The following is a 24,733-nucleotide window of genomic DNA, read 5'->3' as shown; positions in this document are numbered from 1 at the left end:
AACAACTTGTTAATCTTCACCTTGAATTACCAGTAAGGAGTGCTGTGAGAATTAAACCTGTTTCCCAGATCAGATTGGCAGGGCTGCATGAACCTGACAGTTTCCATGAACTTGGGGAATGCAAGTTGAAACTACCTCCCTGGAGGACACTCTGGCAATATGTATAACAATGAAGTGTCCTTCCCTTTGAATGTACCTAGAAATCTGTCCAAAAGTGAGCTCACGGGGAGGGAGCTTCAGGAGGGCCGGTGAGGTGCAGAGATGGCGTCACTGAAGAGTCCTGTCTTGAGCTGAATTAAAAAAAAAAAACCAACACGTTTTTATTAATTTGTTTTTCAGAGAGTGTGGAAGGGAGAGAGAGAGAGAGAGAGAGAGAGAGAGAGAGAGAGAGAGAGAGAGAGCCATTGATGTGAGAAATATCTATCAGTTGCCTCCCACACACACCCTGAGCAGGAATCGAACCGGTAACATTTCAGTGCAACCTTTTGGTTGACTGGTTGGTGTTAGTTGGGAGCTGGGGAGCTCTGAAGAGAGCTCCAGGCAAGAGTAGCAACAGAGTCATGAGATGAGCTGGTCAGGGGACCGTCCCTTTAGGGGGCTGCAGAGGACGCACACCGAGACTAGGCAGGGAGGACTGGTGGAGGCCTGGTCATACAGTCCTGCTGGCTGTGCCAGGGGACGCTGACTTTATTCCGTACACCAGGGCCCCAAAGCTTTGTCTGTAAAGTACCAGAGGGTGCTACAAAAGCAGCCACGGACAGTGTATAATGTGTGGGCGTGGCTGTGTTCCAGTGGAAATAGCCTGTGACGTGGCAAGAGCTTGCGTGCCCATAACAGAGGATGGGCGGCCCCACCAGTGTTCCTTGGAGAGCAGCAAAGAACATTGATGAGGGGGAAGCTGATTGAATGATTCTCTCATCTCTGATGTTTTTCTCTCTCTCCCCCTTCCTTTCTGAAATAAAAACAAATACATATAAAAAATGCCCGAGTAAACAGTATTATTGTTATTATTTTTTAATCCTCATCTGAGGACATGCTTACAAATAGAAAGGGAGAGAGAGAGAGAGAGAGAGAGAGAGAGAGAGAGAGAGAGAGAGAGAGAAACATCAATCGGTTAACTTACTGGAGATCAAACCCACAACCTCCCAGGTAGGTACCCCGTGCAGGAATCAAACCTGCAACCTTTTGGTGCACAGAATGATTCTCAACCAACTGAGTCACTCCAGCTGGACAACAGTAAACATTATTAACTTTTAAAAACTTCAAACCTTGAGAACATGCCTTTTTAATGTTCTGGATTGATGAAATAGGACATATTCATAAAGCAATGCTAGTCATGTCACAGTATGATGGTTGTCTTGAAGATAACCACTCATGAGATAGTTTGAGTTGTGAGCTGAACTAGCCATCTTTTTCATGGACCACATATTTCTGGAAAGAACACCTGACAGACAAGTTATGTTACCCGTGTTGGATATTTGGCAGATATTTTCTATAGATGAATGAAGTGAGCCTGTCACGTCAAGAAAAACAACTGACAGTGTTTGATAAAATTTGAGCTTCCAGTAATAAATTACAATTTTGAAAAACATTTAACTACCATTGATAGATAGCCTGATAGCTAGTCAGGGGCCGACAGCTGGTCTTCGGAATACTTAAAATTGACTTTTCTGACAATGTCAGTGGTGACATCGAAAATTGTCTAAAATACCTTTATTAATTTGAGAGAGGGAAAGAGAGAAACATCAATTTGTTGTTCCACTTACTTATTGGCTAGTCCTTGTATGTGCCCTGACTGGGGATCAAGCCCACAATCTTGGTGTATCCAATGATGCTATAACCAACTGAGCTGCCTGGCCAGGACTGTTATTTTTTAAATATTGTATAATGTAATGTGCCAATATTTGGACGATCTCCATAACTCAGTGGACCAGTATTTTCCAAAATATCAATTGGGGTTTTTTTTTCATATATTGATTTCTGAGAGGAAGGGAGAGATAGAAACATTAACACCAGAAAGACTGAAACTTAGTATATACCTATATTGCCCAAAAGCAGTAAAAATGACTGCATTGTGAAAGATTAACTAATGTGTAAAGAAATTTGTTTAAAATTAAGTTTTAATATTTTGTATATTATTTAGTTATATAACAAGTTATTAACAAGTAAATACAGTTATATAACAAGTAAATATTAACAAAAAAATTTACTTCACTTGGAAAAATAATTTATGATTTGTACATTTTATGCAAATGAAAGTGGAAATCTTTTTATGTGTACATCTTCCGCAAACATACTTTTGACATTTTCACATATTTGTTTTGTTGTTGTGGCAAAGTTGTACTTGACAAATTTGGCGTTTGTTAAAATGGGTTGCATTTGATGATGTTGCAGTTGATCTTTGTGGGTCTTCATGTTCTGATAAATTTTTCTGTCTTCCAGCTCTGTATTCGGTGGAAAGCTGTTCTGCTAATTGAAACAAGAACTCTTTTCGTTCTATTTGTATTCCTGTCGTTTCTTTGTAAAAGATCCAAGCATTTATAGCAGCCAAACCTAAAATATTGAAAAATATTTGGAGGGGCCATCTACGAGAACTAGCTTTTACTGTGTATTTTCTGGCCATTTGATCCGCCATATGAACTCCAAATTTTGTGCTGTTATAAAATTGAATAGGCCCTAACCGGTTTGGCTCAGTGGATCGAGCGTCGGCCTGCAGACTGAAAGGTCCCAGGTTTGATCCCGGCCAAGGGCATGTACCTTGGTTGCGGGCACATCCCCAGTAGGTGTGCAGGAGGCAGCTGATCCATGTTCCTCTGTCTTCGATGTTTCTAACTCTCTATACCTCTCCCTTCCGCTCTATGAAAAATCAATAAAATATATTAAAAAAAATTGAATAGATTCCGGTAACATTTTTTTATTACTTTTATCAATTTTCACAAATTTATGCTTAGAACTTAGAACAGCTACTCTTTTATTTGGTTTGCTTTTATATATTGTAAGAACACAATTCTCTGATTTATATAGCAGAGTGGAAAAATAAGGCATGTTATCCTTCGTTTGTTTGGCTGCTTTGGGTAGTTCTCTTTTGTTTCCTCTAATAGTTCCAACTAGAGTTGTTTGTTTGGCCAATAATTTTGTTGCGAGTGACATGCTAGTGAAAAAGTTATCAGTCGTGGTATTTCTTTCACAGCCTGTATATGGCTAGACAAGTTTCAGAACAACGTGTTCACTGAGAAGCACTGACGATGGTTGTTGTTCATCTTTCCCCAAATAAGGAAAACCATTCAAAACATATTTGCTACTAACATCTGATGCAAGCCAGAATTTGATGCCAAATTTGTTGGGTTTATTAGGCATATACTGTGTAAACCTGCACCTGGCTTTTGACGGAAATAATTGCTCGTCAACTGTTATATTTTGCCCTGGTTGATAGCAAGCTTGACTATTTTCAATGAACTTGTCCCCTACTTCCGAAACCAAGGCAAACTTATTTGTTTGTAGGTGCCTACTTCTTTCGGTTCTTTTGTCAAAACGAATAAATCGTAGGATTTGCTTGAACTTTTCTCTCGCCAGTTTTCCTGAAGAATTCGGGACCCCACTTTGCTGACCATAAATAACTGAGTTTTAAATTTTTTGCCTCGTAGGCTCCACGAGCATATGAAATCCCAGTACATGTTCCCGGTAACGTTGTTGTCCAGTCGTTCCTCAGAATTCGGCGGCCTTCTTCCTCTGTGCACTTCTTTATGTTTGATAACATAGTTATCTACTATCAGCGAGAACGCACTGATAGGATTATCTGCCATAATGTTCCTTTCTGCGTAGCCTGTTGGCCCTTTCATACCCTTGAAAATACAAGTAGATGGTAACCTTCCAGGAATACCACCTTCGTTAAATTTTGACCACACAGTACCATCGGCAGCTGTTTCGGTCTCCTGAAAGGTGTGTTCAGTTTCTTCATCAGAGTCTGAACTACTTAGCACCCTACACCTTTTCCTGGTCATATTGATGGCACTTTCCTTTTCATCATTGGTGATCGACTCTTCATCGCTATCTTCAGTGTCAGATATTTCACTTTGAATATAATCCGCTTCATTTTCAGATGATAGTTCAGAATTTGTTGCATCTGATTCTATATCGGTGCACTCTTCACTTATGTTCGTTAGCTTTTCCAATAACTCCCTTCTATTCGACATTTCTTTCATGAATTTAGGGAGCAAAAGAAATAAAATAAACAACTTATTAGAACAAGTATCACTGCATAAAGATTCGAATAACAAGTACTAGTTTAGCTTATTGAGCAACTGCAACTTATCAAGTATCGACAATTTATCATGTACTTGTATGTTATCATGTGACGGTAATCGAAAAAAAATGAAAACTGTTATTTCAATACAGAGCCGAACTGGTCATATAAGAAATTTACTCAATTCAATAATAAGAGTCATTTGATTATTTAAAATTTCCCCAAGCAGTCAAAATGACTGCTTTGAGGCAATATAGGTATAATATATATATATACCAGAAATGAAGGAGGGGGGAGGTAACTACAATTATTAATAAACACATTTATATATTGTACAAAAAGTAACAAAATTCTAAGACATTGTGTCCTTATATACATAATTGTTTTTCTAATTGAAATTAAAAAGCAGTCAAAATGACTTCCTTGGGCAATCTAGTGTGAATAATGAGGGAGAATCATTGATTAACTGCATCCTGCATACCCCTACTGGGGATTGAGCCTGCAACCTGGGTAAGTGCCCTTGACTAGAATTGAACCTGGGACCCTTCAGTCTGCAGGCTGACACTCTATCCACTGAGCCAACCCAGCTAGGGTGAAAATATCAATAGGTTTTAATGTAAGAGTATGAAAAACCATGGATATAGTTTCAGATGCCACACTGTTAACTAATCTTTAAGAAACTACCACTTCCTCAGTTTTGGTGTAGTAACAGAACAGCCACAAGTACCGGAAGAGACCATAAAATCCTCCTCCCTTTTCCTACTATATACTGGGGGTGAGGCTGGATTTTCTTTCTTTCCTTTTTAAAAAAAATTCTTTATAATTATTTTTTTAAATATATTTTATTAATTTTTTACAGAGAGGAAGGGAGAGAGATAGAGAGTTAGAAACATCAATGAGAGAGAAACATCAATCAGCTGCCTCCTGCACATCTCCCACTGGGGATATGCCCGCAACCCAGGTACATGCCCTTGACCGGAATCGAACCTGGGACCTTTCAGTCCGCAGGCCGACGCTCTGTCCACTGAGCCAAACCGGTTTCGGCATTTTTAAAATTCTCACCGAGCATATGTTTTTATTGATTTGGAGAGGAAGCGAGTGAGTAAGTGAAGGAGGGAGGGAGAGGGAGGGGAACAGGGGAACAGGGGAACAGGGAGAGGGAGAGGGAGAGGGAGAGGGAGAGAGGGAGGGAGGGGGAGAGAGAGAGAGAGAGAGAGAGAGAGAGAGAGAGAGGCATTGATGTGAGAGAGAAGCATTGATTGAACCCACAACCTGGGTATGTGCCCTGACTGGAATTGAACCTGCGACCAGTTGGTGCTCGGGACAACGCTCTAACTGACCGAGCCACACTGGCAGTGTACTTTGGGGATCTTTTGACAATATCTACCAAAAGTGAACATGATCTACCCTCCAACCCAACAATTCTACTTAATGTATATATCCGACAGAAATGCATACATGTGCTCATCAAAAGAGAGAATATACATAAGCAGCATTACTCATATAGCTAAAAACTGGAACTACTCAAAAATCTAGTATACTGACATAATGAAAGACTATATAACAATGAGAATGAACTATAATTAAATGTTACAAAATGAATGTATCTCACAGTAATCTTTAGTGAAGGAAGTCAGGCACAAGAGTATATACAATATGATTCTGTTTATATAAAACTAAATCAAAACTAATCTGGGTATTAGAAGTTAGGATAAGGTTACTCTAGGAAGGAGGGCAGTGACTTAAAGAGGGCACAGGGTATTTCTAGGGGTGCTGGAAAGGTTGTTTCTTGATTCGGGAGCTGTGTTCAACTTGTGAAAATTCATGGACCTGTAGTTATATTTTTATTTATATTGAAAAAAAAGAAGAAAAAGAGGCAAAATGAAGCAAAATATTAGCATGTGTTTGATTTTTTTCTCGACTTTTATATATATTTAAATTGCTATCTTCATTTAAAATATTTTAAAAATAGTCCGGCTGGTGTGTCTCAGTGGTTGAGCTTCAACCTATGAACGAGGAGGTCAAGGTTTGATTCCTGGTCAGGGCACATGCCCAGGTTGCGGGCTCGATCCCCAGTAAAGGGCGTGCAGGAGGCAGCTGATCAATGCCTCTTTCTCATCATTGCTGTTTCTATCTCTCTCCCTTCCTCTCTGAAATTAATTTTATATATATATATATATATATACATATATATATATATATATATATACATATATATATATATCCTATATAATAAAACCCTAATATGCAAATCGACTGAAAGGCGGAATGGCTGATGGCTATGACACACACTGCCCCGCAGAGGGAGGTGATTGGGGCTGGGCGGGCCAGCGGATGGTGCCAGACCACCAGCTGGGGGCCCCTTGCCCCCCAATTGCCCTGCCTGCTGGTCGCCCTGCAGATGGACCTGATTGCTGGTCAGGCCTAGGGACCCTACCCTATATACTGGGAACAGGTTCTTAGATTTAAAAATTAAAACCTGGCAAGGCTACTCTAACACTGAAAAAAACAGGATGATGCAGTGATAACATGCATGGGCTCTGGCTTGCACATTTTGGGCTCAACCCTGATTCTGACACTTATAATAACTGTGTGACAAAGCCAATTAGTTACTTAACTTCTCTCTGCTTCAGTTTTCCACCCATAAGATGGGGAAAATGGTACTACTGCCACAGAAGGATCATGCTATGTACTATTTTTTATAATTAGGGCAAAAAAATGTAGCTGCCCATACAACAGTAAGATGCCTTTCACCTGTGGGAAAAGTATGGTCATTGGTGCATGCAGCAGCCTGGATTGCGAGAGGGATGTCTGACTGCCAGTTTAGGCCCGACATCCCCTGAGGGGTCCTGGATTGTGAGACAGTCCTCTCACTCCTGCACCCCTCTGTGGGAGGTGACCGGGCGGGCAGATCAGGGGATGGTGCTCCCCCCTCCCCCGCCCCGCCACAGGCCTCCCTCAGCGGGAGGCAACTGGGCCAACAGGGGAAGGCGCATCCCCCATCACCCTGCCACTGCCACTGCCGCCAGCCTCCCTCTGCAGGAGGCGACTGGGTCGCTGATCAGGGGACAGTGCTGGCTGGCACAGGCACCCCATCACACCGCTGCTGGTCACTGCTGCTTCCCCCCACCCCCTTCCCGCCCCATCACCATCCCTTCCCTCTGCCCACTGGCATGCGCCTTGGCTGGCCTGGTGCCACCTGCTCGCCTGCCCGGCCCCCCTGCCGACTGGTGGTTCCCTCGTTTGGTCGATTTGCATATTACGCTTTTATTATATACGTCCTATATCATAGGATAAAGCATGTAGGCACTGCTAATATAGTCTTTCTTAAGCACCGAAAAGTGCCAATTCTTCACTGTCCTGCGGGGCTATTATTTCCGAGGACTCCCATCTATTTGACTCACCTGAATAGCTGCTTCTGGGGACTTTTCTCTCAAGCATCAATGTTTCCTTTCCATTCTCCAAATTGTAGTTCTCAGGCTTGGAAACTGGAAGCCCTGCTCAAAACAAAGAAAGGAAGAAAGAAAGAAATGGGACTTACTAATAGCTATTTGTGATGGGCAAACATCTATCGTAGAGCATAGTGCCAAATCCCTGATCTACAAAGAGGACGGGAATTACAGGAAGATCTGGAGTGAGGGAAGATGGACCTCCACATGAAGCTTAAAACATCTGCAGGAATCTGGGCCTGGTAAGGAGTTTCTATGCACTGGAAAACACAAGTGTTCATGCCTGTCAAAAGAGGAGAACTTATCTTTCTTCACTGAGGACGTTCCAGAGAGACGCTGCAGATCAATCCTCAGCTTAGGGAAGGAACTGGAGAAAACAGGACCCCAGGGGCAGCACCACACGTTGGGACTGTGGTAACTAGAATTTTTGTCTTCTGCTTTTCCTTTCTTCCTTCTTTAGCTACTAGAACCCACTTTCGTAGGGAATTTATTACATGAGGTTGGGGAGGGGCTAACATAGTTCTTACCACATCCATACAAACACATAAATGCACTTGTACACGTGTGTGCACACACATGCACACAGGTACACACAGGCTCCAAACTGCCCAGAGTAACCTATTTCCCTGGCTCTAGTCGTTGTTTCATTAACCAACATGTGACCCTCTTTGCTGAAACTCCTAGGATAGAAGCACTGCCTTTTTTCCCTTAGTTCTCTAATTGGAAGAATAATATAAACCTAGAGCTACTAAAGGCCATCTTTGCCACATGGGGAGACCCTAGGAATAAAGCCAGTAGGGCAAAGCCAAGCCACAGGATTTAAAAAAGAAAAAAGAAATTCCTGGTTATATATTGGATTCCCTGAATCAAGATTTTTCCCACGTGGGGAATGGAATCCAATACCTAAACTCTACCTAAACCCACCTCTCTTCATTAACAGAAGCCTTCATCGCCAGGGGATGGGCTCCAACACTGTTACCTGAGGAAAGTGGCGGAAACCCAGTGCAGCTGGGAGAAGTATTCACCCCTGGAGGAAAGGTAGGGATACGTATGAGGCCCAGCATTATGACTGAAGGAAGACAGAAATATTTATAAGTCCACACTTAATCCAGGTTCACAATGCCTACGTAAGAGCAAGCTTAATCAGATAAAAAACACCCCATCTTTCCCACCTCCCATCAATATGCCAATGGATTTAACTGTTTTGTAGAAAGCCAGGTAAATAACCCAATTTAACTTCAAAAGCCACATTTTGAAGGCAGAGATGAGCAATAACATTTGGGCTACAGTACAGAAGCAAACATATGTTGTAGTATTCATATTCACCTTGATGATACTTCCAGATCATGGTGTGGGGCAATCAAGTACAAGTAAAAAGCCCAAGTCTTACTGCTGCTGAGAAAGTGCAATTTAGTTCTTTCAAAGGACTACCAATAAAGAAAGTAACTATGGAGGAGCACCAAAATCTATATACAAATACCATCCAATCTTTTCGAGTCCTGAGCTGTGCATATGAAAAGCACAAGTTTAAGTAGACCACAACAGCTGGGGGGTAACATGCTGAGGACAGACTTTAGAAATGACAGATTTCTAGAAAGTGAGGCTGTACTTATCCCATATCAGTATCGACAAGCTGTTAATGTGGGCTTTTAGTTGAAAATTCATAAGGCCACAAACTTCAAAGAAGAGAAATACCTTAAAAAGTAATTTGCCCTCTCTAGGGGTAAGCACTGCACCTTAGGGGTAAGGGGAAAACGAAAACAGAACCATCTGAAAAAAAAAAAATTAGGCAGGATCAACGGTTACTCAATTCCAAAAGATACCCAGGAAAATGTTATCTCTTTTAAAAAATAGATTAATTTACTTAACTTACAATACATATGGTGGTTTTTTTTTAATCAATGGAAAAAAAGAAGACTCCCTGCCCCCTAAGCTAGTGTGAATTAGGTTTCTGTCACTTCAATCCAAAAAATCCTAATACAAAACAAGCATAGGCAGTTCACCAAGAACCTAGAACAGGAATAGATTTGTCTCTGGGTCCAACAGGATTCAGACTTTATGACTCCTGAATGGAAAAGCGAAGGCTTTGTGAAGCTATTTCACTGTCAATAAGGAATGCTGTCCCTGAGCAGACTGCAGAGTCACAATGAGAAGCCGTCCTTACAGAGCGAGACCAGGTTCCTATAGTTCTCCAGCATCACGTCCCTCTGTGCAGGATCCAGCTTCCCCCACTCCTCGGGGGTAAGGTCCATGGCCACATCCTTGAATGTCACGGATGCCTAAGACACAAAACATACTTCTGTTCACCATCTTTCACTTGACAGCATCCCTCGCCCCCCGCAGTTCTGGTGGCCCTGGAGCAGAGCGACTGAGTACACCTAAAGTGACAGCGATACATGACAAGTGTTCTAATAGTATTCAGAGTCTGAATATTCTATGTAAAGCCACTGGCATCAGTTATGTGCCATGCCCGCTCTGCTAGGTTCAATATGAGAGTTTCTCCATTGAGAGACATCACTTTTCTGGGAAATAAAGAGTTAAAAATAAAACATGAACTAATGAGTTGACGATGCAGTTTGGCAAAGTAGACAAAATAGAGGAGGAAAAAAAGCCTGTCTGCATAACTCTCCTTGTGCGTCCTCAATAAAAACTTGAAGACTCAATCTAGCCAATCAGAAGATGAGTTGAAATACAGACCTTATTAGTGGATAAGTCATGGAATGAAATAAATGACTGGCAGTGAGCACCAAATCCAATTAAGCACGGAAATAATTTAAAGCAAAAAGCAGTAACTGAAAAATGATGGCAACAGACTGAGTAAGGGAACAGAAAGAACTGAGGTTTATGTGTAAATACCATAGAATTAAGTTTCTATAAGACAAAAAAAATACAAAACTGTAAGGAGGTGAACACATATAAGTATTATTATATGCCTTTTTGTTTACTTATTTAAAGAATATGAAGTTTATTTTTACTTTTTAGAGAGTGAGGGAGAGAAAGAACAAGAGCGAGAGAGCGAGAGAAACATTGATGTGCTACAGACACATCGATCCCTTGTCTCCTGTATGTGCCCTGACTGCAACCTAGGTATGTGCCCTGACCATGAAATGAACCCGTGACCTCTGGTGCATGGACGACACTCTAACCAACTGAGCCATACCAGCCAAGGCATTACATGCCTTTTAAAATAAAACCATACAGAATGTGAATAATATTCCAAGGTTATTGAAATAAATATATATCAAATGCCTTAACTGGATAGAAAACACCTATTTAAACATTCATGAAGCATTTGCAAAAGTAACAAAGTAAATTTAAATAGATTCCAAGCATAAATAGAACAGAGCAAAAACTGATAATTGAAATAAACATCCGAATGTCAAAATAATAAAATGCAAAACCAATGCCAAATCACTAAAACTGTACTCAGAGGTGATTTCATAGCTTTAAACACTTCCATTTCATTAAAAAATAATGCAAATAAATTAGCAAAGCATACAGGTCAAGTTAGAGAAAGAACAACAAACTAAGAGAAACAAAGAATTACAGGATAAAAGCAGAAATTAAAGGTGGGGGGAGACAAGAACAATAGGTTAGCTGGGAGGTCTAAATAAGGTCAGTAGGTTGTAGTACTGTATCAATGCTAGTGTCCTGATTTTGGAAAATGAGAATAAAGTGAGGTAAAGTGTTATCTTTTGGAGAATATGAATGGAGGGTAAATCCTAACCCTAACCCTAGTATGTAAGAAATCTTTCTACCATTTACATTTCTTTAAACCTTAAATTATTTCAAAATAGTTTTCAAAAACGGAAATAATCTGAGACTTAAAAACATACAACAATCATCCTTGGAAAATAAAATAAAATGTAAATCTCTAAGTAGACAAGGAATTTTGAGGAAAAATGACTGAGATCTTACAGCCTGCATACCCCCAGCTAAATTGACACTCAATGAAAATTAACTTCCAGACGATCAGAAGAAAAAAATCGGGACACAACTGCAAACCAATGCACAAAAGACAGAAACACACACACAAGAAACAAGGAAAGCATAGTAAATAGAACTATAAAAATCACATGGCAAAAAAAATTTGAAACATACGATCATATTAATGCGAATGAGTTAATTTCCCTTTAAAAAAAACAGTAAACTTTTTTTTTTTAATTGATTTCAGAGAGAAGGGAGAGGGAGAGAGAGAAACATGGATTGGCTGCCTCCTGTTCATTTTCTACTGGGGATTGAGCCCCCAACTCAGGCATGTGTCCTGACCAGGAATCAAACTATTGACCTCCTGGTGCATGGGACAACACTCAGCTAACTGCGCCACACTGGCCGGGTGAATTAATTTCCCTTAAAAAAAAAGCCAAATCCTGTTTATTCCATAACCCTCCTAAAAACACCCCAAAGTTGGGGACTGGCAGTGGGAGAAATCAAAGGAAACATTACATGTCTGAATATAGGAGTGCAAGTTCACCAAGAGCATATGGAGAGATATACTGGGAAATCAAACTGTTACCCTCAGTAGGGAGAAGAAGGGGACTGAATTTGAGGAGGAAGTAATATTAGTTTTACATTTATATATGTCTGTGCTATTCACCTGGTTACAACCAACTAAGAATTAAAACTTTAATACTTTTAAAAAATTGAATACACGAAACACACAGTCCAGGCAAAGCATCACACCACACCTAATGCAATGCAAAAAGGACAAAAGTTTTTAAAAATTTCCATAAAAGGTTTAATCTACCCGAGGCTCTAACAGTCTTGAATCTAACATCAAAGTGTTCCTCTGGCACTTGTAGTTGGATTTTCCTTGGCTACTATGCTGGCCAGTGAGTTCAGGTAGGATTAATTGTATCTGACTCATGGGTGGTATGTGTACTTCCATGTGTGGGTGCAGGTATATTCCATAGTTCTGTCCAAATTGGTCCAAGAATGGGCCTAATAGCCGTTAAAGAGTTAACCCCTGGACTTCTGCTGGAATGACCAGGAGGGAAGCTGCCCTTTGTCTGGGGTCTTCAGCGTGGGAAGCTGTAAGCCTAGATGTGGTAGGGGCCAGCACTAGGAAGAAAGCTTGCTTGAGAGGAAAACCCACAGAGAGAAAAGAAGAAGTCAGTGAAATGGAGGAAATAGGTCCTAATGTTATTACTTGAGCTTATTTCTAGTTAGACCTGGATTTCTCAGTCATGATAGCCCATAAATACCTTTTTTTTTTTATTGCTTAAAGTATTACAAAGGGTATTACATATGTATCCATTTTATCCCCCCGCCCTAGACAGTCCCCTAGCCTCCCCTATCACCCAGTGTCTTATGTCCATTGGTTATGCTTATATGCATGCATACAAGTCCTTTAGTTGATCTCTTACCCCCCTACCTCCTGCACCCACCCTCCCCGGCCGTCCTGCTGCAGTTTGACAATCTGTTTGAGGCAGCTCTGCCTCTGTATCTATTATTGTTCAAAAGTTTATAATGGTCTCTATTGTCCATGAATGAGTGAGATCATGTGGTATTTTTCCTTTATTGACTGGCTTATTTCACTTAGCATAATGCTCTCCAGTTCCATCCATGACGTTGCAAATGGTAAGAGTTCCTTCCTTTTTACAGCAGCATAGTAGGCGTCCGGCCCGGGCAGCGGGGACCCACAGCTGCAGCGGCCCCGCGATCGTGGGCTTCGCTTTAGGCCCAGTCAAGGGACCCCTAGCTCTTGGGACTGCCAGCTTCGACCGTGCCCAGCTCCCATCGCTGGCTCCACCCCTACTTCCTGCTATCACTGGCCAGGGCGGCAAAGGCGCCTGATTCTCCGATCATGGCTGGGGGGCAGGGCAAAGGCGACCCCAGGGCCACCTTTGCCCTGCTCCCCAGCTCTTAGCTCCCCCCTGGGTTTCTGATCACTGTCAGTGGCAGGGGGCTTCTTCCTGCTTTCCCTTTCGCCTCCCTGCATTGTGCCTACATATGCAAATTAACCGCCATCTTGTTGGCAGTTAACTGCCAATCATAGTTGGCAGTTAACTGCCAATCATAGTTGGCAGTTAATTTGCATATAGCCCTGATTAGCCAATGAAAAGGGTATTGTCGTACGCCAATTACCATTTTTCTCTTTTATTAGTGTAGATATATATATATGAATGAAGTAGCTATTATTAATAAAAAAGAAAAAAAGAAAGAAAAAACTGGTTAGCTGATAAAATTGTCAAATTACAATATCAAACACCTGAAACACTATAACCATATAAGATTGAATATCAACTATTCTTAAAGATAAATTTCAAATGAAAATAATTACATTTCTCAGATGTTGTAGGCTTTTTAGAAAATTAAGCCTAGGAATGAATATTCTAAAATTTAAAAAGGTACCTTTATAAAAGTTAATAAAAAGTGACAGGCATTGAAAAAGCATGTGATCCAAAATGCAACAGCCATATCTGATTATTAAAATATCTTCGTAAAATACAAATAGAAAGATAGTTGCTAAATATCTTTCACTTAAAATCTTTCACTTAAAATCCTCTAAAACTCCTCATTGCACCTGGAATAAATCTTACAACCTGAACAAGACTGCAGGCTCTGGACCCCTTGCTCTGCACAACTTCCTGTCTCACTCTCCTCTTTACTCCAGCCACCCTGGGCTGTATTTCATTCCTAAAACCCGGGGAGCTCTTTCCCACCTCAGGGCCTTTGCACACACATCTGTGTCTGCAAGGCTCTTTGTTCAGGACTTCATAGGACTGACCTTTTTTCTCCTTTACATCTCATCTCCCCCCCAAAAAATCAACATGTGGAAAGTGTTAGATCTATCTCTACATCATAAAATTAAATAGAGTCTATTCATATTCTCTCATTTTTTGTTTTCAAATTTTTCATTCCACCTGCATTAGACTTTCAAAAGAAAAAAAAAGTTGCAGTAAAATGTATTCATCTTAAATTCATTTAAAATGTTTTTGGTAAGATCAGAAATACTGATCTAATATGTTCCCCTAAATCAGTGGTTCTCAAACTTAGCTGCACATTAGAATCACCTCAGAATCTTTTTTAAAATCCTGATTTCTGGGCCTTATTTCACTTAACATTATGGTCTCTAGTTCCATCCATGCCATTGCAAATGGTAATAGTTCCTTCCTTGTTACAGCAGCATAGTATTCCATCATGTAGATGTACCACAGTTTTCTAATCCATTCATCTACTGATGGGCACTTAGGCTGTTTCCAGATCTTAGCTATGGTGAATTGTGCTGCTATGAACATTGGGGTGCATATATACTTTCTGATTGGTGTTTCTGGTTTCTTGGGATATATTCCTAGAAGTGGGATCACAGGAATAAATGGCAGTTCCATTTTCAGTTTTTTGAGGAAACTCCATAGTGTCTTCCATAGTGGCTGCACCAGTCTGCATTCCCACCAGCAGTGCACAAGTGTTCCTTTTTCTCCACATCCTCTCCAGCACTTGTCGTTTATTGATTTGTTGATGATAGCCAGTCTGACAGATGTGAGATGGTACCTCATTGTTGTTTTGATTTGCATCACTCGGATGATTAGTGACTTTGAGCATGTTTTCATATGTCTCTTGGCTTTCTGAATGTCCCCTTTTGAAAGGTGTCTATCTAGGTCCTTTGCCCATTTTTTGATTGGACTGTTTAACTTCCTTTTGTTAATTTGTATGAGTTCCCTATAAATTTTGGAGATTAGGCCCTTATCAGATATGTCATTGGCAAATACGTTTTCCCACACAGTGGGTTTTCTCATTGTTTTGTTGATGGTTTCTTTTGCTGTGCAGAAGCTTTTTATTTTGATGTAGTCCCATTTATTCATTTTCTCTATAGTTTCAAGTGCCCTAAGAGCTGTATCAGTGAAGAAATTGCTTCGGCATATGTCTGAGATTTTGTTTCCTTTGGATTTTGCTAGTATTTGTATGGTTTCCCGTCGTATATTTAAGTCCTTTATCCATTTTGAGTTTATTTTTTGTGTATGGTGTAAGTTGGTGGTCTAGTTTCATTTTCTTGCATGTATCTGTCCAATTTTCCCAACACCATTTATTGAAGAGACTATCTTGGCTCCATTGTATGTTCTTGCCTCCTTTGTCAAATATTAATTGAGCATATTGGTTCAGGCCGATTTCTGGGCTCTCTATTCTATTCCATTGATCTATATGCCTGTTCTTGTGCCAGTACCAGGCAGTTTTGAGAACAGTGGCTTTGTAATACATCTTGATATCTGGTATTGAGATCCCACCTACTTTGTTCTTTTTCAGGATCGCTGCAGCTATTCGGGGTCTTTTTTTTTTTTTTTTATTCCGGATGAATTATTGGAGAGTTCGTTATAGATCTGTGAAGTATGCCATTGGTATTTTAATGGGAAGTGCGTTGAATTTATAGATTGCTTTGGGTAGTATGGACATTTTAATGATGTTGATTCTACCAATCCATGAACATGGTATGTTCTTCCATCTGTTTATGTCTTCCTCTATATCTTTTTTCAATGTCCTGTAGTTTTCTGAGTAGAGGTCTTTTACCTCTTTAGTTAAGTTTATTCCTAGGTAGCTTAATTTTTTGGGTGCGATGGTAAACGGGATTGTTTTTATAATCTCTCTTTCTGAAAGTTCACTATTGTTGTATAGAAATGCCTCAGATTCCTTGGGGTTAATTTTGTATCCTGCTACATTGCCAAACTCATGTATTAAGTCTAGTAGCTTTTTGATGGAGTCTCTAGGGTTTTGTATGTATAATATCATGTCGTCTGCAAATAAGGACAGTTTTACTTCCTCTTTTCCAATTTGGATGCCTTTTATTTCTTCTTCTTGCCGAATTGCAATGGCTAACACTTCCAGTACTATGTTGAACAGGAGTGGTGAGAGGGGGCATCCCTGTCTTCTTCCTGTTCTTAGGGGAAATGGTGTTAGTTTTTGCCCGTTGAGTATGATGCTGGCTGTGGGCCTGTCATATATGGCTTTTATTATGTTGAGGTATGATCCTTCTACTCCCACCTTGCTGAGAGTTTTTATCAAAAATGGGTGTTGAATTTTGTCAAATGCTTTTTCTGCATCAATTGATATGACCATGTGTTTTTTTTCTATCAGTTTGTTTATGTGATGTATCACGTTTATTGATTTGCAGATATTGTCCATCCTTGCATCCCTGGGATAAATCCTACTTGGCCATGGTGTATGATCTTTCTGATGTACTGCTGGATCCGATTTGCTAAGATTTTGTTGAGGATTTTGGCATCTATGTTCAAGAGGGATATTGGCCTGTAATTCTCTTTTATTGTGTTGTCTTTACCTGGTTTTGGTATTAGGGTGATGCTGTCTTCATAGAATAATCTTGGAAGTGTTCCTTCCTCTTGAATTTTTTGTGGTAGTCTGTGGAGGATAGGTTTTAGATCTTCCTTGAATGTTTGGTAAAACTTCCCTGTGAAGCCATCTGGTCCTGGGCTTTTGTTTGATGGAAGCTTTGTGATGACTGCTTCAATTTCTTCCATACTTATTGGCCTGTTGAGATTATTAGATTCTTCCTGATTGAGTTTTGGAATGTTGTATTTTTCTAAGTATTTGTCCATTTCCTCCAGGTCGTCTAGTTTGTTGGAGTAGAGCTGTCCATAGTATTTTTTAACAATCATTTGTATTTCTGTGGGGTCTGTTGTTATTTCACCTCAATCATTTCTGATTTTTTTTTTATTTGGGTCCTCTCTCTTTGCTTCTTGGTGAGTCTGGCTAGAGGTTTGTCAATCTTGTTTATTCTTTCAAAGGACCAGCTCTTGGTTTCATTGATTTTCTGTATTGCTGTTTTGGTCTCTATGTCATTGTCATTTATTTCTGCTCTAGTCTTTATTGTCTCCTTCCTTCTGCTCACTCTGGGGTTTTCTTGTTGCTCTCTTTCTAATTCTTTGAGTTGTAGAGTTAGATTATTTACTACCATTTTTTCTTATTTTTTGAGATAGGCCTGTAGAGCTATAAACTTCCCTCTCAGGATTGCTTTCATTGTGTCCCATAGGTTTTGGATTGTTGTGTTTTCATTATCATTAGTTCCCAGGATGTTTTTAATTTCTTCTTTGATCTCATTGGTAACCCAATCAATATTTAATAACATGCTATTCAGCTTCCAGGTGTTTGAGTATTTTGAGTTGTTTTTATTGTAGTTTAATTCTAATATTATGCCATCGTGTCTGCGAAGATGCTCTTTACGATTTCAATCTTCTTGAATTGGGGGATACTTTGCTTGTGACCCAATATATGGTCTCTTTTTGAATATGTCATATGAGCACTTGAGTAGAATGTAAATTCCGTGGCTTTGGGTTGAAGTGTTCTGAAGATGTCTATTAAGTCCATGTGATCTAGTGAGTCATTTCGGATTGCTGTATCTTTGCTGATTGTTTGTCTATAGGACTTATCCAGTGCTGTCAGTGGTGTATTAAAGTCCCCTACTATGATTGTATTGTTGTCGATCTTTCCTTTGATATCTTCCAGGAGTTTTTTTATGAATTTGGGTGCTCCTACATTGGGTGCATATATGTTTACCAGGGTTATATCTTCTTGTTGTATTGATTCCTTTAGTATTATGAAGTGGCCTTCCTTATCTCTTGTTAAGGCCTTCACTTTGAGGTCTATTTTGTCCGATATAAGTATTGCTACCCCAGCTTTCTTTTCCTTTCCATTTGCCTGAAAGATATTTTTCCATCCTTTCACTTTCAGTCTGTGTGAGTCCCTTCTAATGAGGTGGGTTTCTTGTAGACAGCAGATGTATGGGTCATGTTTTTTTATCCACTCAGCCACTCGATGTCTTTTGGTTGGAGCATTTAGTCCGTTTACGTTTAAAGTTATTATTGAAAGGTACTTGTTTGTAACCATTTCTTTTTTTGTGTGGCTGTTTTCTTTCTGAGCTTTTTATTTCTTATTTTTATACCAGTCCCTTTAGCATTCCTTGCATTGCTGGCTTGGTGGTGACAAACTCCCTTAGCCTTTTATTGTCTGTGAAGCTTCTTATTTCCCCTTCAAGTTTGAATGATAGCCTTGCTGGATAGAGTATTCTTGGATTCAGTCCTTTGCTTTGCATCACTTTGTAAATTTCAGTCCATTCTTTTCTGGCCTGATGTGTTTCTGTTGAGAAATCATTTGACAATCTAATGGGAGATCCCTTGTATGTAACTTTCCGTCTCTCTCTTGCAGCCTGTAAGATTCTCTCTTTGTCCTGAACATTTGCCATGGTGATTATGATGTGTCTTGGTGTGGGTCTTTTCGGGTTCACCTTGTTTGGGACTCTCTGGGCTTGTGTGACTTTTTTCTTCCCCACCTCAGGAAAGTTTTCTGATATTATTTCTTCAAGTAGGTTTTCTAATCCTTGTTCATCCTTCTGTTGTTCTGGTACTCCTATTATTCGTATGTTGTTTCGTTTCATGTTGTCCCAAAGCTCCCTTAGGCTCTCCTCCTGTCTTTTAATTTTTTTCTCCAATTGCAGTACATTTTGGGTGTGTTTTGCTTCCTTGTCTTCTAATTCACTAATTCGGTCCTCCGCTTCTCCTAGTCAACTGTTGATACTTTCAATGGAGTTTTTCATTGCAGCTATATCACTCTTCATTTCTTCTTGGGTCTTACTTAGGTTGTTGATTTTTTCATCTGTTTCTTCTAGCTTCTTCCATATGTTATCGATTTTTTCATCTGTTTCTTCTAGCTTCTTCCATATGTTATCGATTTTTTCATCTGTTTCTTCTTGCTTCTTGCAGAGGTTGTCGATTTTTTCCTCCATCCGGTTTATGCACTCTAGGATCCTTATTCTGAATTCTTTATCTGTCATGTTGCATGCCTCTGTACTACTTAGCTGCTTTTCTGGAGAGTCCTCCTTCTCTTTCCTTTGGGGGTTTCTTTGTCTACCCATGTTTGATCTCACTGACATATCTAGACGTTGAGTTGTTCAGTGGTTGCTCCCTTGGTGGCAGTGACTCCTTGGTCTGTGGTTGCTCTTCGGGCGGTTGCGGTAGCAGCTGCTCTTCAGTTGTCAGCAGCTCCTCTGGTGGGTGCTGTTCACAGCTGTGGTGGCTCTTCTGGCTGGTGGGGCGAGGTTTCACGTACAGCTGCTGTTCCTCAGCAGAGGATGAGGTGCTCAGGAGGTTGCTGTTGCTTGGATCTGCTGCGTTGATTTAAAGGCACAAAATACAACACAACAAGGCACCACGTACCAGGCACTATACACAAATGTATTCACGATATTAATAACCCCAATTAGAGGTGACCACCTGAATTAAGAGAATTAGGGGATAAGGAAGAAGGAAGAGAAAAAGATAAAAGAGAAAAAGGAAAAGAAAAGTAGGGACCAAAAAAAGGGAGTGCAAAAATGAAATTGGTTAAAAGGAGGGGGGGAAATAAAAGCGAGAAAAGAAAAGAAAAAAAAAAGAGCGAAAAGAGAGAATGAAGTGGAAGAGGGGAAGAGACTTTTTATATGAGGAGAATACTCCTATAGAACAGCCATTAATCCCAACAAATTCCAGCAACAGCTCCCTGGATATGAATGCAAACTAGAGACAACCAATAATATAACGATGAAAATAGAATGGTGAACACTAATCCCAAAATAAAATAAAGAAAAAATAAAATGGCACTTTAAAAAATGGTAAAATGGTAGCAGTAATAATACTGGTTAAAAATAAGAAGGTAGTAATTGAAAGGGTAAAATCAGGTGATGGAAAAAGAAGAAAAAAAAAAAAAGAACAAAAAAAAAATGAAGAAAAATTGGTTTCTTAGTTAAAAAGTGAAAAAAGAAAAAAAAATTGCAGTAGTGAAGGTCCTTCGTTTCTTCTATTCTTCAGTGTGGATCGCCTTAGACCTTCCAGGTATTCAGGAGAGTGTTGAGTTTCCCTGCGATATACTGTTCCTCTGTGTTGTAAACCACAGTCCTTATTTTAAAGCATGCCGCATTTATTTCCCAGACTGCCTTATTTTGTGTTTAGCAAAGAGTCAGTTTGTGGGTCAGCCTCTGGGTGGCAGTGTTCTGGCGTTGGCCTCTGAGGCTATAGGGCCTCTCTGTCCAGTGGAAGTTCACTGCCCAGAGCTGACTGCGTAATAGTTAGTTACTGGCGCTATGTTTTTGCTGGGATTGAAAATCCCCCTATAGGCCAGACCCTGTTAACTCCCAGGGACTGATCAGGTTATCTTAATCCTTGATGTCGTACAGGGTGGAATCTGCGTGTGGCTGTGCTCCTTGCCTGGGGGCTGGGGGGAGGAGTCTCATTCTCTGGAGAGGGTGGCTGCCCCAGTCCTGGGCTCAGGGGTGTCTCAGCACTCAATTCACTACCACCTCTCCCAGCTCCCCCTCTTTCCCCAGTCTCTCCCCAGATTCCACTCCTCAGCACACTCTCCCTCTCTTCAGCACAGGTGAGTGTCTGTATCCGAAATGTCCCATGAACAGGATTCAGTGAAAACAAACAAACAAATGCCGGCCGCGGAAACGGGGAAGGCTTGGTTTCTGTAAGCTTCTTCTCTTACCGGGACTGCATGGTCAGGTCAGCTCTTCAGGCTGCCCCCTTTAGGCTCAGTCCTCCGTGATCACAGAACCCAGCTCTCAATTTCCCTGGCGGCGCCAGGAATCCCGCGGTTCTCCTTTCCCCCGTCAGGGGCTGTGCCTGTCCCAAGGGACGCGGCTGTCTGCCACGCGGTCTCCCTCCGACTCTCTGGGCTCAGAGGTCTGGCAAACTTTCCTGCCCAAATCCCTGTTTTTTTTTTACCTTTCCAGGGGAGTTCTGCTCTTCCCGGCTGCAAACCCTCTCACCAGCTGAGCAATTTCGCCAATTCGGTGTGAGTGTTACTAGCTTCAGCTGCTCGCTCCATTTGCTCCGGGACACGACCTGGGACACGTCTGCGTATATCGCCGCCATCTTGGTTCTCTCTAAATACCTTTCCCTTACATCAGTTTGAGTTGAGTTTTATCATCTGCAACTTAAAGCTTCTTGACTAATAGTCTTCAATACTAATGTAAGGCAGTTGAGAAACCAATGAATTCAGGCAAGTATATAAGGACCCCAAGAAGTCACTTTTACAAACAGTACCAATGTACAATATGGACTTTTTACACTTGGAATCACAGTAGCAAAGAAAAAGGCTAATTTAGGAATCGTGGGTTGTGGCATGCCACACACATCATGAAGAGCTCTTTTCTCTTACCTAACTTCTTTTAATAAAAATTTCAAACATACAAAACGTTGAAAGACCAATACATGAATCACCCATAGAGTACGACCACCATTTAAATTTTTTCTTTTTTTTCTTCTTTATTTCAGAGAGGAAGGGAGAGGGATAGACAGAGATAGAAACATCAATGATGAGAGAGAATCACTAATCAGCTGCCTCTCGCACACCCTCTACTGGGATAGAGCCCACAACCTGGCATGTGCCCTTGACCGAAATTGAACCCGGGACCTTTCAGTCTGCAAGCCAACACTCTACCCATTAAGCCAAATCAGCTAGGTCAACCACCACTTAGATTAATTCTTAATATTTGCCTTTGTTAAGACAGATTGGAAAATTGTTTCACTTTCTAAACTTGTGCATTCATCATCTTGGAGGGCTGGATTTTAACTCTTTAAGTTAAGCCTTCCATAGGCTTTCCTATTCAAGTGCTCTTCTGAACTTTTGAGCACTTACTATTTTCATAACTCACTTCAGCTGTAAAGAAAGGTGCTTTCTTAATTTCTTACATAACAGTCATGTGTATGTTGATTCCCTTGCAGAAACATAAATGTTAAGATATACCCCGAAGATTAAAAATGGTGGCAGGGTAAGTGGATGCTACACAGACACGCTCCCAGGACCAAATTGGAATTACAACTAAAATACAAAAGAATCCTGAATAATCAACTAAAGATTAAGATATGCCCCATATGTTCTATTAAAATAGTTTCCTACGTTACCAAGCTCAGCAACTAGCACAATAGGCAAAGAAGGGTAATTACGCTACTTACCTGCCTGTTGACTGACAATAAGTATAACTAGATGGAGAAGATGCCATGGGTTAGCAGAAAACATTTTCTACTGAGTCCATTAGCCACCCGAGTAGTCTTAGATTAGAACTCAGCTCTCCAGATGGGCTCTAGTAGACAAAGGAACTTGACATCAAGAAGAAGGGTGCGCCTGTACTCTGAGAAATAAGGTGGAATTTCAATAATCAGTACAGACTCACCTGGGATCTGGCTGTGAGGTGGAGAGCTGCCACTTCTCCCTTTTCTGTGCTCTTCTCTTGGGAATAGAAAGAATCCTGGAAAGACGTAGCTACGGGCAAGAAAGCGGTAACTGTGGGATCTAAATCTATGCTGTGCTTCAGATTTACAAGACAAAGATTCCTCCCTCTAGGAATGATGCTCCCGCAGATACTGCACCTGAAGGCAGCCCAGACAACCCTTGACCCTGGGGTCATGGAGAAAGTCCAGGAACGTTGCCACTGGGACAGAACACCTACTGGCAGGTGTACCCTCTAATCGAGAAATGAGGATAAGCCAGTTTATTTCCAACCTTAATGTACATTAAATTAATATAAGAAAAATAGGCTCAGTTCTCAAAAATCACCCTGCAAGCTTATTTACATGTAGATCACTAGATTCCCCTTCCTAATAATTGCTACTAGTAGTTGGGTCTGAGGTGCACTCCAGAAATCTCATGAGCAGGCCATGGGTCAGGAGAAAACATTTTCTACTGAGTCCATTAGAAAAGGCTGACATGAAGTCACAGACCAAACTTCAAGAAAGACCGGGCTAGTCAACTACCGACCTCCGCGCCTGTTCTCCAAGATGCAAAACAGCAGTATCTGCGCGACGGACATAATACGAATGTTGTGCCACGGGAATAACAGAGGTGGGGAGGTATTTTCTGCCAGCCAAATAAGCTACGTTCCCAGACTCACTGACAGCTGGGGGAAAAGAACGTGGGAGAAAAAGTGACTGAGGCTGTGCTCTGGCCTGAGCTGCTAACATTTTGGGGTGGCTTTCCAGGACCCACTGTGCACCAGCTCAGGGGGAGAGGGGGTGCCCCACACCAAGCCATGCATTCTCATGCAAGGAGCCCAGCCATGCCCCAGACAAAGGAGACTGGCAGAGCCGCCCGCCAAGGGCCACCTCCCCGGGGGCAGCCCATTTCCTTTCGGGGAGGAAGGGCCACTTCCGCACACAGTCCAACAGCCCCGCAACTCTCACCTCTCTTCTCGGGCACCTCGGCCCAATCTGCCTCCATGATCCCCAATCCTCCCGGTTCCGAAGATTCGGAGCTCCCGTCTCCGCGCTCCTCCATCTGGACCTCTCGGCACGTCACAGCGAGAAGCCCCGTCCTCCCGCCGGCCGGCCCTCGGGGCGCTGCGGAAAGGCCGGGTCAGGTCAGGCCCCACTTCTTCCTCGGTCCAGGGCCGAAGGCACATGGATCCCGCGGGGGGCCAGGTCCCCCAGACCGATCCTCGGATGCCTGTTCCGGCCGCTCAGCACTGTACCTGCGGGGACCGAGCAGCTTGGAGGAGATGGCGCCGGGTTCGGGCTCTCTCTGAAGCCCGCGCCGGCCCGCGCCCCGCCCGTCGCGCCCGCCAGCACCGCGCTCGCACCCGCGTCCCCGGGAGGCGGCAGCCGCCGGAGGGTGTCCGGCCGGAGCGGGAGATGGGCTCATGGTCCGCCCTCGAGGCCCCTTCCACAAATGCGCGCTCCAGCTCCGGCACAGACTGCTGCCCCGGGGGCCGCCCCGGGAGCCGAGCGCTGAAAAGCGGCCTCCGAACCCCACTCACCTCCCATCCGGGCTTGACAAAGGCTCCGAACCTCTGGGGCCAGCTCGGAGCCGCGCATGCGTAAGAAGGGGATGGGGGCGAGGCTCATCCAGCCCAGAACTACGATTCCCAGAAGGCCCCGGGCACGGCCAACCTCCGTTTCTCAGCAGGTGGGAGCACACGTGGCGCTGTCGGGGGGTGGGGTGGGGGGTGGGGGTGGGAATTGGGGTCGGGATGTGAAGAAGCCGACCTGCTCCTTCTCGCGAGAGTACGGGCTGCATCAGCCACGTGAGGTCCATCGCCCTGGAGAGCGCTGACGTCAGGGACTCG

The 24,733-nt window shown here is 42.0% G+C and overlaps 1 protein-coding gene across 2 annotated transcripts; it reads right to left on the bottom strand.

The window, feature by feature from the left end:
- Nucleotides 1-217: 217 nt before the first annotated feature.
- Nucleotides 218-24,031, bottom strand: LOC132217973 (zinc finger protein 286A-like). Of its 2 annotated transcripts, XM_059668544.1 has the most exons (6): nt 23,853-24,031; nt 22,847-22,935; nt 9,857-9,971; nt 7,865-7,975; nt 7,648-7,740; nt 218-290 (listed from the first exon to the last, which is right to left on the bottom strand). In XM_059668544.1, the coding sequence occupies exons 1-6, from the start codon at nt 23,944-23,946 to the stop codon at nt 268-270; spliced, it is 525 nt and encodes a 174-aa protein (XP_059524527.1). In that variant the 5' UTR covers nt 23,947-24,031; the 3' UTR covers nt 218-267. The 2 variants fall into 2 exon arrangements, with proteins under 2 accessions (XP_059524527.1, XP_059524529.1); XM_059668546.1 differs by lacking the exons at nt 218-290; nt 7,865-7,975 and adding an exon at nt 5,468-6,073.
- Between the last annotated feature and the right edge of the window lie 702 nt (nt 24,032-24,733).

The sequence above is a fragment of the Myotis daubentonii genome, chromosome 16, assembly GCF_963259705.1.
Source record: "Myotis daubentonii chromosome 16, mMyoDau2.1, whole genome shotgun sequence".
NCBI lineage: Eukaryota > Metazoa > Chordata > Mammalia > Chiroptera > Vespertilionidae > Myotis > Myotis daubentonii.
This window is presented reverse-complemented; position numbering and strand designations above follow the sequence as displayed.